The following is a 19,325-nucleotide window of genomic DNA, read 5'->3' as shown; positions in this document are numbered from 1 at the left end:
AGCTCTCTTTCAACCGACCATTTATTCAATCAATCAATCTCGTACGTGAAACCACGCAAATCTCACGTAGCAGGACCAACCCTGTGATGAAGAACAGGTTAAACACTGACAGTTAGTAAGAAGGTTAAAGTAGGAGTGATGGAGAGAACACCAGAGGGATGAGAGATGCATGGAGACGTCCTGATGCAGCAGCTGAATGTAAATCACAGTCAGTCACAGGGCAGGTTATAAACTGCGTTCCAAAGCCTGGGCTGCATTTCAAAATTAAAAGCCTGTTTCTAAATTAAAGAGCCTTCCTATACAATCCAGAAATTCAGCCAATGTTTGGAAAGATTTGGAGGAAGCAACTGATAAATCTATCATGGTACTGGGTTACCCACAATGCACTATGCATGTACAATGTGAAAGGAAGAAAATAACATAGCACTACGAATCTGAGCAAAAAATTAAGAATATTTATTTTAAAATGACAACTAACCTGTGTAAAGAAATAAAGCAGTGAAAAAAGAATATTTGCTTGTGGCTTCATCATGAAGCTTTGCTAGACTGTTACATGTGACCAAAAGGCTACTAAGAAAGGTTTACCGGTTCGAATCCTGTTCATAAAGCTTGCCATCAGCTACTGGAGCCCTGAAAGAGCACAATCGACCTTGCTCTCTCTGGGTGGGTAGATGGCACTCTCTCCCCACATCACTTCAAAGGGTGATATCTATCAGCACAAGGCGTCTGTGAGCTAAAGTATCAGAACCGAGTCGCTGCATTTTCCTCCAAACAAGTTGTGAAGCTACTCGGCAATGGTGGCTGACTTCACATGTATGTATCAGAGGAGGCATGTGCTAGTCTTCACCCTCCTGGTGTTTGGGCATTACTAGTAATAGGGGGAGTCTTAATGAGCCGGTTGGGTAATTGGCTGTGTAAACTGGGAGAAAACGGGAGAAAAAAAAACATCACTACTAAGTACCCGCCCTTCCTCAACTGCAGCCTAGACTTTGGAACACAGCTACAGTCTAAAGCCAGAGCCTGCAGTACCACTCTTCACCAGCAGAGCGCAGCAGCATTACACCACACCACCATGGGGGGCAGAAGGGAATGTGTTTTACAGTTTTGAGATACTTTTGAGCCAAAAAAATAAATAAATAAATAAATAAAAACAAAAACATTCACACAGACCACAATCATGAATAAGTAGTGGACAATAAGTGTACATTAAGTGTACAAACGTTGGTGTCCACTTGCAAGAGTGTATATGGACGGGTTGGGTATGACAGTTTTTAGGGATGAGTCCCTAAAGCAAGCCACCCAGACAGGAGAGCCAGCAAATATCAGTAGATGAAGAGAGGGAAAGTGTGAAAGTGAGGAAAACCACAGAGAACGATGAAACGGACAGAAATAACAGACAAGCTAATGGGACCGGATGGGATGAACTCGGATGATCTTACCATCCTTATCAGAAGAATCATCTTTAAGCCAGAGAAAAGAGAAGGAGCACAGCAAACCAGTTAGAAAGAGGAAGAAGAAAGAGTTCACTCACAAATGCACACTTGAAAATGCAGACAGGAGAAGAAAACAGAAGAATTCTGGCATTCTTCAGATCATTTATTACGATTAAGTGAAAGGAAAAGATCTCCAGAGAGATGTGTGCAGGTGTGTGAAGCAGGTGAGAGGTTATCAGCTATCAGCTGATCCAATATGGCTACTTCTCCACTCTATACACATACAGCTGGGTGCTCTCTCACTGTGCGTCTGTCTAGTTACCTAGTGAGGCGCATGAGCCCGGGGGCAGTGCTGTAGTGAGGCGTCCGGCCCCTCCTGTCTGCCCGCTGTGTCTTGCCTTAGCGCCAGCAGCTGCATTCACGTCCACATCACTCCGAGAGCGCTGTAGAGAGCCTGGGGATCCTGATGACTTGGAGCTGGCTGGAACTGACACACACATGCACACACAGGTAAATTACTCTGGGTACCAGGCATACAGTAGATCATACACTCACCAAAAACTTGCAAGGAAATTGCTTATGTTTCTTAAATGCTCTCAAGCTAAAAACTCACCTCTGCCTGGAGCAGCTGACCACTTTGAAGACAATGGACGACTAGATACAGAAAGAAAAAAAATACATGTATAAGAACAAAACCCAACATCACATACTACTCTACCTGGCCATAAACTGCTTAAAATCTAAGAGAATCACATAAAATCATTTTTCCCTCCCAAAACATGAACATTATGATCAATAACTTTAATGAAAAGACAAAAAACATGAAAAAGTCTTCAGAAAAAAAAGCAATGTGTCCCGTGATCTTTCACCTAAAAATACGGCACTTCACCTTTTAAAGACCTCATGCATTGGATGAGGATTTGATTATGTCTGTATGGACAATTCTAACCAGATGCTGCAGCTCACGATCCTTGCCACCCACTCTACTGTACTGTACTGTGGATGGAAGAATGCTAAATGTCCCCACAATGTCCCAAGCATCATATATCCTTTTTTAGGTCTTGTTTGAATCCCATGATGTTTGGCATGTCAGTGTAGAACATTGGTTTTACTAGCTATAAGGTATTTGTAAAGTTATATATATATATATGAGTAGTCACAGTGCTTATTTGCTGAAAGAATGAAAAAAAAAGCTCCCAAATGAATAAAGGGGTAAAGACCATAATAAAAGCTTATAATAAAGCATGTAATGCATTGTCTGACGTGTACAGCAGGGTATAAGCATGAGTGTGCAAGTCTCTTACTTAAGGCTCTCCTGAGAGCTGGAAGAAGAGCGGTCAGACTGTGGCAGTGAGGCGACGCTGCCCGAGCTCTTTAGACACGACTGGAGCGTCCTCTGATATGATGATTCTAATGAGTTATATAGAGACTCCGCCTCGACGGGGAAGTGTGCCCGCAGCCCCCAGTATGCCCTGAGAGGAGAAGAAATCAATACAGTTACATTAATCCAAAGCCAGTAAGTGGATATCATTTCTACTGTGTATAACATCATACTGTACATGAAGGCAGCACATACTTTCTGGCCTCCACTCGAGCCTCTGAGTCTGCGTCTCTGATACCCTTCTTTATGCTATCCACCAAAACTGCAGCATGCCTAGAGAGCGATAAATAGAAAGATAGAGAGCATATAAATAATGATGCACACAGACAAAAAAAAAAGATTACATGAGTAAACAGTTTTTTTATTTAGCCTAACTACGTTTACAGTATATTAATATAAATATAAAACTCTGAAAAAAATTAAGAGACCACTTCTGAATCAGTTTCTCTGATTTTGCTATTTATAGGTATATGTTTAGGTAAAAATAATATTGTTGTTTTATACTATAAACTACAGACAACATTTCTCCCAAATTACAAATAAACATTTAGAGCATTTATTTGCAAAAAATGAGAAATGGCTATTATGGCAGTGTATCTATTAATAGGTCTCATCTCTCATGTACAATATCAAGATAAGGCATATCTACTGTCCTAGCCACACAAATGCACTTCTGGGCATTCTGGGCATCATCCAATTTGCAGCTGTGTTACATGAAATGAAAGGATCATTTTTCAAATTCTCTCCTGGCAATACAGGAATTGTGATTTATGCAGTTTTGCATTTCACACTAATGAAAAATTGTGGCTGGCGATGAATCAAAATTTGATAGGAGCTCTTGAATGCAGCTTTTGCTTCATACAATTTATTTCTCCAAAACAAAATGCTGCAATATGAAACACTGATGCAGTCAGGAAGAGTTAAAAAGATTACATCTGTGGCTTTAAAAATCCAATACATCTACACTTGGCTCAGTTTGTTCAATGTGTTAACAACCATTTCCTAAAGTAGCATGAATGAATGAAAGCTGTTTAGGTGCTAAAAGAGCTCAGTTTAAACAGGTCCACTGTTAGTTTGACAGCTCTTGACAACTTGTGCAGAATGTGGGATGTCTTCTCATACCTCTCTAGAGAGTGTGTCTGCCACTCCTGCAGCAGCAGGTCCAGGAATTCATAACAGCGTCTAGAGAGAGAGAGAGAGAGAGAGAGAGAGAGAGAGAGAGAGAGAGAGAGAGAGAGAGAGAGAGAGAGGTAAGCATGTGTGCATCAGATTAGCACTGAGCTGCAGTGTTGAGGTAGAGCTTATGTATTACCTTCTCACAGACACAGACTTTGACGTGCAGTTCCCCGTGATAAGAGGAATCAGCCGCGGCACGTGTGTGTGCTGCACAGAAACAAAAACACACTCCGTTAGAACACAACGAATCATAGAAAATCCCTACAAGGGACAGTCTTACACATATCTCAACAAGAAAAAAAAATCATGAATCATGGAAATGAACACTGTCTCAAGAAGAGCAGAAGAAATCTGGAAGCGTTGTTATTAAAAGTAGCTCACCAGATCTCAATGTTAAAAGATCCTGAAAGAGTTTTCTGAAGGTTCACCATCTGAAACTGTGAAGGAACCTTTCCAAACTTCAAGAAAAGGTTCGTAGAAGAATCCATTCTTAAGTACACAAGGTTTAAGCCTTAAGTGATAAATTCCTATATGATATTTAGGATATTTATATTTCTACCAAACTATGTGGAAATTGGAATAGTTACACTAAGTGACATTGTTGTCATTTTATAAAAATGTATGCCACTGATAAATAATACTACTTAATATACTATTAAAATAGTATTTTTTTTATTATTATTGTTTATTTTTTTACCAAAGTATTATTATTTTTTTATTAATTTTATTTTTTATTTTCCCCAACTTTTCTCCTAATTTGGTTATCCAATTGTCCCACCCTTTTGTCCCCATCACCCTTGGAGACCCTTGGAGGATGCGGATGAGCACACACCTCCTCCGACACGTGTGAAGTCAGTCACCCTTTTTTCGAGCTGCTGCAGATGAATCATTGCCTGAGCAGCTAGCGCGCTCGGAGGAAAGCACAGCAGCTAGGTTCTGATACATCAGCTCACAGATGCCTCATGCCGCCCGGCGCCCACCTTTAAGCGTGATGGGGAGAGAGCGCCATCTACAAACCCGGAGGGAGCAGGGCCAATTGTGCTCCCACTGAACACCGGCAGCTGATGTCACTCTGCGCCCTCCCAAGTATTTTTTTAAGTGCCTAAAACTTCTAGACATCTCTAAATAATAATAATAATAATAATAATATATATATATATATATATATATATATTTTTTTTTTGCAAAGTAGTTTAAGATGCATTTCAACACAGGTTTCCTTTACCCGTATAATGATGCGAATAGCTGCCGTGCCGGAAGAGGCCATCACTTTGGCACAGTTGGGGATGAGGTTGAACAGCACAGGTACAATGGCCTCTGCTCCATGATCAAACTTATTCCCCAACACTGTGGAGAGGTGTCTAAAAGAAAACACACATACATATTAAAAAAATACTATTTTAAATACAATGGTCAAGAATAAAAAAAAATGCCTTCTTTTAAATCTATATTCTGATGTAGTCTAGTTTTCAAACAGTTAATTAGGTGGCTAACAGAACAGTGTGTCCACTCAGCCTATCTGTCACTCACGCCACAGTGATGCAGGCCTCTCGCACCACCTGCGAGCGCAGGTCTTTAGCTGACAGCTTAAACGCTCCATCCAGCAGCCGCAGGTGCTGAAAGAAGCAGTCGTAGTTGTTCGCCCCGGCGACCAGAAGAGAGCGGATCTTCTTCATCTGCAGGAGAAAGAAAGAACAAGATCAAGTTGAGACATAGTTAAGAAAAGCAAAGCAAACATGTTCATATTCATAAAGTTTTAAGAGTTCAGAAATGAATATTTGGTGGAATAACCCTGGTTTTCATTTACAGTTTTCATGCATCTTGGCATGTTCTCCTTCACCAGTCTTACACACTGTTTTTGGATAACTTTATGCCACTCCTGCTGCAAAAATTCAAGCAGTTCAGTTTGGTTCGGTGGCTTGTGATCATCCATCTTCCTCTTGATTATATTCCAGAGGTTTTCAATTTGGTAAGATCAAAGAAACTCACATTTTTAAGTGGTCTCTTATTTTTTTTTCAGAGCTGTATATGTATGCGCCACATAACTCCTATAGCAGTGAACAAGATGTACAGACATCTACAACAGTTTAGAGATGCCTGGCCTCAGCCTGACCTGCTTCTCTGTTTGTGATACATCCTGAGACTCCTACCCTGCTTTAAACATTCTCATGGGAACATGGCCACACTATGTAAAGAAACGTCCCACCCACCATCTTGCCTACCATTGTCCTCGTCAGTGGGCCATATTGAAAGGGTGGAGCAGTGGCAAGCTACTATAACAATTTAAGATCATACAGTGCATTGAAGGGCAAGGCAATGCAGTGTGTCACATGTCACACGCAGTGATAACTGTGTATTCTACAGATTTTTTAGTATTAAAAAAATAGATACTTGAAGTACACATTTAGGTTCTTTAATAGTTAAGTTTAATAAAAGTTTAATAAAATATTCAGTGAATGGGCCAGAGTTTAAACATGGAAATTAGTGCATTTGTATGTTTCTTTCCACACATCCCCATAGTCTTTTAAAAACCAGGCAGCAGATTCACAAAATATTCCCCAAAAAATATTTTTTTCTAAAAACTATAAAAGCACATGATTCTGGAGCAGACAATGAATGCAAAAATGACTCACTTTTGTCCATATACATTTTTTTTTTAAGACAAAAATAACATTCTTGAACTTAATATTCTTTGAATATTTGTCACCCATTTCACCCCTGAGTTTAATGTAACAGTCTGTACAAAAGGAAGCTGCATTTTCAAAGTGTGGGCAAGGTGTCGGCATTTAAGTTCTTGTCCTGTGAAGTGTTTCCGGACTAACTGATAAAACTGATAATGCTTTGATGCTCTCAGAAATCGAATTTTGCAAGCAGGCTTATTTTAAATGTCTAAAATATTCAGCATCATTTGCGGTCAGATGTAAAATGCAACATGACCTCGATAAGCTATATGACAAACAGCCTAGATAATAAAGCAATTACAGCTGACAAAGAAAGTAATGAGTCATACATTAGAAAATGTGCTTATGCAATTAAGAACAAATAGTCTAAGTCTGATTAATGATGTGTTTTTAAACAACCAAAATGTTCACAGCCCTGCTCTTATAATGAAGTATAATATAAGGCGTCTTTCAAAATGGAACAAATCTTAAATCTCAAGCAATCATTGCTGAGTGTAAAAATCTGTATGCAATATGAGTAAGAAACAAGAAGAAAATTCTTGTTAAGAACAGTCTGTAAATAACGCTCAATACCAAGAACTTTCATTATGAACTGTTTTTTTTTTTCATAGGAAAATGTTGATAAATCAATCCTCAGATGTGTAGGGATGCGTAAGACTTACAGCAATAGCTCTCTGATCCCAGTCATGTTTATCATCAGAGCAAATCTCTCGGATCTTGTTCAGATTATCCTCCAGATCCCGCGTGGAGTAAATCTACAGAGAAAAAAAAATAAAAATGAGAGGGTCAAAAGAGCAACATACACTGTTAGAGTTCACCAATGCGGAGTGCACATTACATGATATTTCACCTCCGGTTTATTTTTCCTGTTACAGACAAGTCTCTGAGATCAGCGACAACCCCCTCAAGCTCTTGCCTTTAGCTATGACTTGTGTAGTGTGAAAAGTTCAGCACCATGATTTTGTCTGTCTGCAAGCTGCAGTGAATGCCTTGATAATTTTTAATTCTGTAATTCTCTACAGTTAATAAATGTAGTGTGAAACACTACAACATACTAAGGGTGCAAGAAAATATTAATATATTGAAGTATTGTGACATGTGCAATCTTGATTTCACTGAACAATGTACATCTAAAGATTGGCAACAGATAGAGGTTAAATTTGTGTTGTGTTTACAATGTGGTTACAGCGTTAGGTAGCAGTGTTGCACTATATATTCAGGCCCCCCTGGTCTTACTACTCAGATCGATTGCTTTTGCTGGTGCGGTTTATACATTAAAAGCCTTTTCACACGGACTATGACATTTGTGGATGGAAAAACTGCTATGATTTTTAATGTAGTAGAACCTTCACATCAACTATGTCATGTATTTGCCTTCTGTGTTTTTTTGTAAACACGGCCTCTCATAAATCTCCATTCTTTAAGTTTTTCTATCTGTTTTCTGCTCCTTTTTATTCGCCTTTTAATTCCCTACTCTATACGAGAGCTCACCAGTCAGAGAGGAGTTAGTGTGTGGTTCTGTGTGGGGCATGCAGACCAAGATTTACCTACACAAACTTTGTAAAACTGCTATATAAAGGGGCGTGTTACATGTGGCATTCCCCAGTCTTCCAGCTCTGCTCTGTAAATATATTTTCTTTAAACTCTGCAAATTTAGTCAGTGTGCTTGATCACAGTATAAACCATATTAGCCTTGTTTAGACCAGAGACATGATGACAGAGCTCTGTTGCTCAGCAGAGATCAGCTCTGATTGGTTGGTTCAGTTTTAACGCATCCGGCAAAGCAGCAAATCTAACGGGAGCTTTATATTCTTAGTATATTCTTGTTGTAAACGTACTAAAACAGTATTTCATTTTTTTAATTTGTTGCCTTTGGGCAACATTATGCAGGTAGGCCACCCCTGCAGTTAGGGCTGTCCCTAACGATTATTTTTTAAACGATTATTCTAACGATTATTTTTTTCGATTAGTCGACTAATCTATTCATTGAGAAACATATTTAAATAATTATTTTACGTTTTAAAGCAAACGATAAATTACTATATTTATATATAATAACAACAACAACAACAACACAAGCCTACTAAACCAAACCCCACACTTATAATCACTTACATGTACAGCACGTTGTTTAGATCTATAACGCTAAAAATGGATAAGCTCCCATACACCACAACCGTGTGTTGCACTGTTTTCTGTGACCGCTAGATTTTGTGACCACTGGCAAGTAGTTCTCAGCAGACCGGTGCACTGGCCGATTCGAAACGTGTTCGTTTCTAATGTTTACCCCGACTGGCCAAAACGGTTCAGTTTAGGGCTGAGGGTAAGGTGTAGGTATAGAAAGCTTCCGTTTTGCCAATGAACGCTCATAACCGTGAGCACTGGTCACAAAATTCCGACGGTGACAGAAAACGGTGTGACACCGCAGCGCCGACGGCGCTAGCTAAAATAACTTAAGGCAGCTAGCTTAGCTAAACACCTGAACTTATGAATAATGCTACTGTTTCTGGAAACTGCGAAATGCCATGCACAAATATAAACCAAAAATGTATAATTTCTGCCTGTGGCAGGTTTAAAACCTTTGGTAGACAGTCTTAAGTCTTTTTAAGGACACCCGCGGAGACCCTGATGTAAACGGTAACTTACTGTGTGACCCTGTTGACATAGTGCTCCTGGATGTTTGCGCTTCAAGTGCTCCTTTTGCACGTATGGCAGAGGACCACATTGTTGCCCTTTTGCGTGAAATGCTCCCAAACTTTAGATGCCCGCTGGCGTTTTTTTGTAGCTGGAGATTGCTCTCCGGAGTCCAAGCTCTCTAGAGCTTAGATTCTCTGCCCGAACCCGACATGACCCGAGGCCCGCCCGTAAATCCGACCCGGGCTCCAGAAAATAGTCCGAGATGTAGGCGTCTGTTTTTTAATTATATTTTTATTAAAAAAAAAAAAATAACGAAAACTGAAAGTGAAACTAAACTAATTTATTTATAAGCGCTGTTTTCACTACCGCAGTTCTACAGCGGGGGTGTTGTGCCGATTCTGTCCGCGAAGCGGGAGTCAGATTCAGCAGAGAGTCGGATTCGGCACAAACGCGGCGGCACCTCGCGGTCCGCGGTGTCAGTTGTAAGCGCTCGCGCTAGCCGCAAAATACGGCAGAAAACACTGAGGGAGCTGCAGAATTATGAATGGGACTAGACTATGAGCACGAGGAGATCAAAGAGAACCTTCACCTGTGAGTAGAACAAGCAAATCTCTCTCTCTCTCTCTCTCTCTCTCTCTCTCTCTCGCACGTGAACTCCTCCGCGTTTGACTTGCAGAACTGTGTTTAGCTGTTCTTAAAAATCATTTTAATTAAATAATAGTTCTATGCTTCTATGTTATCGTGTTAATTAACATAATTCTGATCATATTTCGCTCATTAAAACAGCCCGAAAACAGCCAGTTGGAATTTTTGGGCCCGATCTAACCTCTAATACTCTCCACAGGCGCCGCCATGTTTACGACGCGCCGACGCACGTTATGCAAATCGATGTATTTTTGTAATCGATGACGTCGATTATGTCGATGCGTCGCCCCAGCCCTACCTGCAGTCATATGTGCTTCCTTGCTTTAAAACATCTGATTCAAAATTCCAAATTCATATTTGATAAATCCAAATGTTTTCCTCTCAAAAAAATTTATATATAACCATAAAGTATTATTATTGTTTTCCTTTTTTGAAAGAACAGTGAATATTGATAAAGGCTTGCCACTGGGTGTGGGATGTGGAGCCTATAATTTAATATTTCTAGCATTTTTCTCCTCTCGCTGGCCACATGCAGGTATGGACCCAATAGGCAGAAAAGGATGTCCAATTTAAAGAAGCAATAGTTTTTACATATTAGACAGTATTACAAAATGTACATATTAGACAGTAATATGAATTTAAGATTAGGCGTGCTTTGTCACTGTGTGTAAGCTTTGTCTGTGGTCACCTGTAAAGTGTGCACACCACTACACCTACTTTACAGGTCACTGGTGACTTGTGTCATGTAGTGTGAGATATACAGCGATTAAAAAAAATCCTCAAAACTTACAGACTATCGCTTTAAGTGTTTTAAAAATGAAAACGTTGTCGTGACAGCCTATACACGCTTGTTAGTTAGTTATTAATTTATATTAAGTTATTGTATATATGAGTGTGGGTGTGGTGGTCACCTGAACAGTGGGAACATCTGTGAATGCTTTAATGAAGTCCTCTTCATCCACAGCTCCAGCTCCCTCTTTGGACCCACCTGTACAGAAAACACAGACGACATCAGTGCACTTAGCTCAGAGAGGGACACATACAGAGAAAACTAACAGCAGTTGTGAATTTTACGTCTGTGTGTCCGAGAAAAAGAGCGAATCGCTTCGGGTAGAATCACTCATTTCTGAATCACGTTTACTCAGAGAGAAGTGACGGACAGTTGCGACCATCTCCCGTAGCAACTGAGCACACTAAGCTGTTGCCATGGCAACCACTGCATGAGCAGAGAGGGGTTCGATTCGTCCTGTGTGTGCCCGTCTGTGTGTGCGCCTGTGTGTGTGTTATGTATGTGTGGGGGTTGGAGGTCTTTGTCATTGTCAGTAATGTGCTGCAATGTGTTACATGACTTGTGGGGTAAAACACTTCAAATAAAGGCATAATCCTCTATAATCTGATTTAAGCCAACGCCATATTTCTGCATTTTCAATGCCGATTACCAGCACGACTGGAGCAGCAGTGCCAAAACTCTGCGCCAGCAAACACTTCCAGACGTAATGGACATCTTGTCTGCACATTACAGACCTGTCTATCACACGTCCTGAGGGCTGACAGCCTCTGAGTGGAGATGAGAGCGGGGAGGGGCATCCCCACATGAGGACGGGCTAAAGTGTGTGAGATAAACAAACACTGACTTCAGGGCCTCGCTCATCAAACCTGAGGGAATCCTGTGTCAGTAAAGTTAAGACGGGCAGTTTCCTCCTCAGTGAAGTACAAAGAAAACCACTCAGTGTAAGCAAAACCATCACTCGCAGCTGAAACTGCTGAGAACAGGGAGAGCAGCTGCAGACTAAAAGGCTTTTATTCAATTGTAGAAGCTTTCTGAGCATGAGAATCTCTGTAGCTCAATATCCGCTACGGTACATGAGTACAAGCCACACTCAAAAATCAGACATGAAAACCTGTGAGCATCAGAAAAAGTGAAAAGATCACCTAGAAGTCTGTGGGAGAAAACTTCTGAAATTTTAACAAGAAAATGTTGGTGTATTCTAAGACAATTCAACTAAAATATAATGCTTAGTACTGTTGATTTAATAAGTTAACCTATACATAGATTGTGTTGAAATCACCTTTTTTATTCTAAACAAGTACTATAAAAAAAAGAAAGTCTCAAGACATCAGCAAAACAACTGTTCTGTACCAGCTCTATAAGAGGGCAAAGTGCTTGCACCCCAGAGATTGCCTCTTCCCATGTCATTAAAAGACACAGTCAGCTCTGAATAACAAATAATTACAAGTATGTCTTTGTTGCAACCAGTGCAATCCAAACTAATCTTTTAATTTCACATTGTGCAATGCCACTGTTAAAAAGCCACTGAAGAAAGAAAAGAAAAATATTATATAGAACATCATATGTCTATTGTTTAGGTAAATACTGAATGACAACTATCCAATTCCTAAGTTCCAGCATATTTTTTTAATTTAGAACAGTGTATTTCAGTTTGCATGTTTAAGAAATGAAACTAATGCATAAAAAATCAAAATTTTTAAGATATCTTCCTAGGTAAAAAAATAAACAATTAAATTCAATCAGAATGCTGTAAGGCAATACTCTTGGCATCTTACTGTCTTACTGTTTAAAAGCATGCAGGCTTACGGCCATAAAGCCACTAGGGTATTCCACAGGCAAGACAAGCACACAAATGCTGGAGAAATACCCAGAGCTGACCACTGACCATAATTTACAATATACTGAGTATGTGTGGCAATAAGATTGTAGATTTTTTATTTATTTAGGCTGTTTAAATGAACAGATATTTTCAGAAAGACTCCCATGCTTTTACTTGTAAGAACTCATATCGGCCACTTTAGATGTTTTTTTTTTCTTGACTATAGGTGGCCTATAGTGGTCTTTAAATGTACTGAACATCAATAAAGACACTTCACATTACTGTTCACTGTTTCCAGTCAAAACAGGCATTAAGTACTAAGTTCTTTTTTTAAACCAGTAAAATAGCAGAGAACATTATGTAGATTTGTTCTCTCTTAAAAAATACAAACTTTAAGCAGACTTAATCAAATGTGATAGGTCTTGGTGGTCTACTGGGGGTATTTCACAAAGCAGGATTTCTTAATTAGTACAAAGGTGAAAACCGTCCATTAGGAAATTCTTCCTCCCCTCTCCTGCTATTGGACAGGCTCAAATCTGGGATGACGTCATTTAAAATCTGATCTCCTTTGAAATATTTTAAATGAGTGTGTCTGACTTTTAAACAGCACTTCTGCAGCTAATCTGTATAGAAAAACTAAATATAAATTAATTTGTCTTTAACAAATCACTAATTACTACAGAAAAGCATCATCAACTCTCACTGGTCTCTTAGCAAGTCTAAAATTTCATAGCACCTCTAAATTTGGTTTTATAAGAAAAAGACAGAGAAAATTTATTTTCTTTAACCATGCTGCAGAGTGTTTCTGCCCTGATTGCCTCTGAAACGTCCCTAATAATGAATAATAATGAAAACTCTCTCTTATCTATTACTCTTGTTCTTTATTCTCTAGAGCGCTCAGCATACTCTGGAATATCTGCTGGTTTTACTGTAACTGTAGTGGCACTGGTGCACCATGGACGTTTTGATGAAACTGCTTGTCACCATTAGTAGCTCTGCAGGGATGTGCTGTTGAGTTATCTGCAGTTACTATTGGAAGCAGAGTATCAGCTTCTGCCACTTCCGCCGTGTCCACTGAGACACTATAGCACAAACACTTATGATGACAAACACTGCCAATCAACTATACAACAGTACAGGATTCTCCTGTTGGATTTGCAGATTTCTATAACAAACAAGTACATACACCAGCTTAAATTGTGATTGGGGTGTAAAGATCCATACAATATGCGGTTTCATAACATCTTTTTACTCAACTTCTGATATATAATTGTTATATTCTCATTAACAATGTCTAGATTCTACACAGCAATCTTTATAGTCAACAAAAATAAAAAATAAGGCCTACAATTTACAAACTGCTACCCACCCAGGCCCACTACCCAGATAGGCTCCACCCACATGCTGTTACTAAGTGGCACTGATTCCATAAAAGATGTTCAGCACTGTTTTAGTGCTGGACGGTCCAGTCTCTTTAGGGTGCCAACGATGCATGTTGATTTACTGTGAACTTAATTTATGATTAAAACAACAATTAAGCCTTCTTACTCAGAACTTAAATGATAATATCCCTCAATATAAAACAAAGTTTTAAACTAGAATATATATTGTTACACCATTAATGGAACAGAATTATTCATCCATCATACATAGAACTGTTTATCCATGTACTAAATACCATATCTGCCATATCTGGTCTCTAGCATTAGAAGTCTTAGAAAGAAGTGGTTACCAGCTGTATTTAGTGTTGTGCAGCTAGCTGACCCAAGAACAAATAATGTGATACTACCAGAACTGAAGGGATTTTTTTTCTTTGCTAAAAGTATGAGCTGTCCTTCTCCCACAACATACCATATGCATTATATCACTGTGTAAAATAACAGACTTTTTAGGAAAAATAAACAGACATTTTGGCTTTCCTACAGAGACAGTACGACCTGTTGCTGAACTAAAACAGCTCATAAAGCACAAACTACACTTAAATCAATATTTAAACCTGGAAAGATTTAGGGGTTTCAGTGAAGGACCCATCAGCAGAATGACAGGAGCATGGCTCAGCTGGGCCTTCAGTCCCCTGTCAGTTATGGCATTTACAGTCTTGGCACAAACTCCTGAGCCACAGCCTCCCCAGCTCATCACTGTGAGTGCGATATGGAAACTCTGCTGCTTACCCGTTTTGGCAGCTCCTGTAGCGCTGGGTCTCCTGGAGCTGCTGGCCGACTCCGCAGGTTTCTTCGGCACTTTCGGCACTCTGAAAGTTGCCTGAGCCGAGGAGGGCCGGCTTCCGTCCACCGAGTCATCGTCATCGAAGCTGCGATCTGAAAGAGAAAAGAACAGGAATTATTACACAACTAAACAGAAAATGCAGCCATAGTACATTATATACAAGATAACCTTAATCAAAACCAAGCTGAGACTAATTCAGTTGAAGAGACTTAAAAAAAAAATAAGACAACACGTTCCAGGACATTGACTTTACACAGAAAACACACATTATCATTATTTCATAATGTATGACACTAATTATACCTAGTCTTGAGTATCAGGATTATATTTGGATAAAAAAAATCCATGTGTAAAAAGGTTGTTAATGTGACAGATGTAGTCAAAAGGCTTCTTTTTGTCAACTTAGAATAAACTAATTGTAAGTTGTAAGAAGGCCTGACTTAAAAAAAAAAAAAAAACTTTTGCAGACTTCTACACTGCCCATAGTGTTTACTTAGATACCGCAAAATTGACAATAATTATTCTTAAAAATAAGTTATTGTGACAGACCTAGTAGAAAACCACCTTACATTAGTTGGAATCATGTGATGCCCAATCATGTGATGAATGGCAGCAAATAAGCAGACTTGCCAAAAGACTTATTATATTATAATTATTATATTGTTCGGGCACCTTGCTTTAATTACTCGGCTATTGGAGGCTTATATTTTGAAAACCAGTGCAAAACTGGGAAATTTAACCAGATGACCACAGAAGAAGACCATACCTAGCTAAACGATTGCAACCCTGCGGAAAATTTGAATTATTATCAAAGACTTGTTTATCAAGGCTTGTTTATACACAATAGTCTTTATATTACTAGTCTGATTCCAACTTGTTTGAAATGAAGTAATATACTGTAAAACTGTGGCATTGCTAAACCATTTGCTTCATCTGTGGTTTAGTTATTTAAAAGGAATAAAAAATATATATAGCTATAACTTTATATATTTTTTACATGATCTCCATATGTTTTCTGCTTGGACATTCGATAGTCAAACAACTATTGAAACACATAATGAATTTAAAAATCAAGGGCAAAATAATCAATAATACTAAGGCTTTATTGATGACTGCAGAACAAACACAGGGATGGCAGAACAGCCATGGTCAATTCCTAGTCTAGGCCTTTATTAAAGCAACAAAGGCTGCTTATTAACACACTTCACACTGATATTCACACAGAGCTAAACAAAGACAACTGCCTCTATTTCTCAAAACAACCCCCACATCCACCCACACACCAACACACACAGCCTGTGCCAGCCAAACACACAGATAGCTAGCTGAAGCCTGGCATCCTGTAGCTCTGAAAACCAGTGCTTCTAGCTCTGGAGGAGAAAAAGAAAGATTTCAGTAGAAGCACAGGCTGAACAACACCCTATTCCACATGCAGGATCAATACACACTCAGGCCGGCCTTCACTACTACTGGGTGTTCGTACATTCATACAGATACACACCCAGAAGGTGCACCGAATGCTTATTCACTCACTCACAGTCACAGATGCGTTTGCAGATGAGGCGCTGCATGCCTGACGGTGGGCACCACCACTCGCTCCCTCACTCCCTCTTTCTCTCTTCCTCTAAGATCCGAGGCACCGCCCAGGCTGCCGTTCACATGATAACAGGTCTCACAGGCACAAAAAGTCGTCCACAGAGGACACGGCGTGATGCTAAGGAACCACCACCCTGCAGCCTGTCGGCATCTTCTCTCTCTTTCTCTCTCTCTCTCTCTCCCTCTCTCTGTTACACCTCCTCCCTCCCTCCTTCCCTCTCTCCCTCCTCCGTTATTCCTCTCTTCCTCCTGTCCCTTCAACCCTCCTTCGCAAGGTGCTCTCAGAGCCAATCAGAAGAGTGATGACATCATCTTTTAGCAGCCAGTCAGTGTGGAGATTTAAGGATGCTTCTCGAATGCAAATGAGAGTATTGCTTTTGGTCTGGAGAAGCTAAGCTAAGGCTAAGCTAATTAGCATCACACACGTACACACATGTAGGCTCACGTCACACACCCACACACACTTACCCAGAAGTACATACACAGGCTATACTAATGAATTTACAAAAAAAAAAAAAAAGACAACAACAGCATGACAGAGACTGTGAGCCACTCCCCTACCCACAGATGAGACACTGCCTTTTGTATGAGTGTGTGTGTTTGTGCTTTTGTGTGTTAGTGCTTGTGTGTGTGTGTGTGTGTGAGGGGAGGGAGAGACTGAGGGAGGGAGAGAGTGAAGGAGGGAGAGAGAGGGAGGGAGAAAAAGAGAGAGAGAGAGAGAGAGGGAGATGGGAAAGTGTGACCCTATTATTACCAAGCCAAGGGCTGTCAACATTACGGATGCTGATCCCACCAGCGGCCCATGAAAAGCCTCAGTGTGTGTCAGGCTAGCACATTAGCATTATTAGCATACAAGCATAATCTGCCTTTGTTTCTACTGGTGGGCGTGTCCAAACAGACCACATAAAGACAACCTAAGGCACAGGGAGCGAGAGGGAGAGAGGAAGAGGGTGATTAAAAGGAGGGTGAGAGGACAAGAAAGTGTGGATAGGGTGAAGAGGGGAGAGAATAAGGGAGGAAGAAAAGCGGAAAGAACGGGAGGGGAGGGGGCTCCTCTCTAAAGGCCGTTTCCATCGCAACGAGGGGAGCCCACATCCCCTGTGGTAGACTTACAAAGCAGCATGGACATTATAACTGCTCTGATTTTACTGTTCAGCAAATTTACAGCTGGAAATGAAGAGTTCAACTAAGGTCACTAAACTCATATATTATGCGTGTCAGCATAACTGTTTTTGTTTGGATAATTATCCCATAAGTGATTGCTAGGAACTATATTACCATCAACTTATGATCAGTTTAAGCCATTTACTAAATATAGAAACATTAAACATTACACATAAGAGTATGTAAGTATTCAAAATGCATAAAACAACTAAAATAAATAAAGAATACATAAAAACGTTCAGCTACTTTGGCTGCTCCCATTGCTTAGAGAAATGTGCAATTGGACATGAACAGAGCTTGTCTAGTACTTGTAGAAAAGTTCTGCCAGCAGAATAGAACTAAACATGTGGGGAACCATGCCTAATGCATTGCATCATCCAGCCATTGGCTATAAACACCCCCAGCATTAAGATACGGAGACGTGGAACTGATGCTGACCCATCCAATAATTTTGGAGTAAGTTGGGGAGTTGTGAATGAGTTAGGATGGTGATCATCCAACATCCTGAATTCATTAACAGCACTAACAGCAGCACTAACTGCTAAATGCAACCAGATTCTCATAGCAATGCTCCAAAATATTGTAGATGGCATTTTACTGACATTAGAGACAGTTACTCCTATAAAAGCAGAATAAACTTCAAAAAATGTAAAAAACACTTGACTTCAAAAAGAATGAATGAGCAGTTGTCCCATATAGTGCGTCAAATTTGCATTAAATCTGGGGAATATGATAAAGAATATAATTTTAATGTTTGAGAGAAATGGCAATGTACAATATGATAAACATGGCGAAAACCTAAATATAACAGTAAAACAACAGTAAGTATTGATTAAGCAAACTGAATTATGTTGTATGAGATGGTAAAATAACGTCCTCATGCTGCTACTTTAATTGCGAAGTTTCTACAACATAATTAGCACAATATTGCACTCTGTGGTTGTTTCTTCCAGAAACCTAAACATTTCCACATAAACTACCAATGCAAGATATTTTTTTGAAATAACTAACATGCTAATCTTCAAAGCAGGTGCGATATTACAATATGGTCATTTTTTTTTATATCTTGCACCAAAGGGTTCTGAATATATTGAAATGTATGATACATTGCTCAGCTCTAATTTGCATATATATTTTCACTATTATATGAAGAAATAACCGTTTTGCTGATATTCCTTTAATTCTGAGTGTGTTTTGTAGACCATGCTGAATGACTGAGCTCCACTGCTTGCCTGGTAACTTAATTGGCAATATAATCTGATCTGTTTAGAAGGATTAGACAGAGGAAGTGAGGTCATCTGCCAAGAAGCACACACACACAGTAAAGCTTTTTAAAGCCCAAGTGTCAACATGTGTAACATACCAGTCTAAAACCTACAAACCCACAAACGCACGCATACAAGAGGCTCCATTTCCCAGATAGTGTAAGAAACAGAGGATGGCCTGAAAACCGGGTCATGCTTTTCTCTGCAGGGATGAGACTCAGTGATGCAGAAACCAACATGTCTACTACACACTCTTACTTACTTACACACACACACACACACATAGCACACGCACACACACTAAGCCAAATTATTCTTAGATCAATAACCAGCTCTGTTCAGCTAAAAATAAGCACTGAGTGTCTTTAGGACTTTCTAAATGACAAACCCAGAAAAATCAGAACGAGCTTTCGCTCCAGAAAGAAGCCCCACTAAGAGCCCCGGCGAACACTCTCTGCTATTCCACTGTCCCGCTCTCGCTCTGTCACTAAGCTGCTTTGTGCACTTTACAG

The 19,325-nt window shown here is 39.7% G+C and overlaps 1 protein-coding gene across 40 annotated transcripts in view; it reads right to left on the bottom strand.

Annotated features, from left to right (window-relative positions):
- clasp2 (cytoplasmic linker associated protein 2) overlaps nucleotides 1–19,325 on the bottom strand; it is a 68,324-nt gene that overhangs the window by 25,200 nt on the left and 23,799 nt on the right. For 26 of the 40 annotated variants that reach the window (XM_049475435.1, XM_022683253.2, XM_022683264.2 and 23 more), the window contains 12 exons: nucleotides 14,734–14,880; nucleotides 10,865–10,941; nucleotides 7,334–7,426; nucleotides 5,521–5,666; nucleotides 5,216–5,351; nucleotides 4,127–4,197; nucleotides 3,937–3,996; nucleotides 3,010–3,087; nucleotides 2,738–2,905; nucleotides 2,047–2,087; nucleotides 1,756–1,920; nucleotides 1,440–1,460 (listed from right to left, as the gene is read on the bottom strand). In XM_049475435.1, the coding sequence (XP_049331392.1) occupies nucleotides 1,440–1,460; nucleotides 1,756–1,920; nucleotides 2,047–2,087; nucleotides 2,738–2,905; nucleotides 3,010–3,087; nucleotides 3,937–3,996; nucleotides 4,127–4,197; nucleotides 5,216–5,351; nucleotides 5,521–5,666; nucleotides 7,334–7,426; nucleotides 10,865–10,941; nucleotides 14,734–14,880 (1,203 nt within the window). Of the gene's footprint in view, nucleotides 1–1,439; nucleotides 1,461–1,755; nucleotides 1,921–2,046; nucleotides 2,088–2,737; nucleotides 2,906–3,009; nucleotides 3,088–3,936; nucleotides 3,997–4,126; nucleotides 4,198–5,215; nucleotides 5,352–5,520; nucleotides 5,667–7,333; nucleotides 7,427–10,864; nucleotides 10,942–14,733; nucleotides 14,881–16,325; nucleotides 16,539–19,325 lie in introns of those variants that run through there. The other 14 variants (XM_049475431.1, XM_049475441.1, XM_049475443.1 and 11 more) reach the window with 3 other exon arrangements.

This window comes from Astyanax mexicanus, chromosome 3 (assembly GCF_023375975.1).
Source record: "Astyanax mexicanus isolate ESR-SI-001 chromosome 3, AstMex3_surface, whole genome shotgun sequence".
Classification (NCBI taxonomy): domain Eukaryota; kingdom Metazoa; phylum Chordata; class Actinopteri; order Characiformes; family Acestrorhamphidae; genus Astyanax; species Astyanax mexicanus.
The sequence above is the reverse complement of the archived record's forward strand: the minus strand, read 5'-3'. Positions and strand labels throughout refer to the sequence as shown.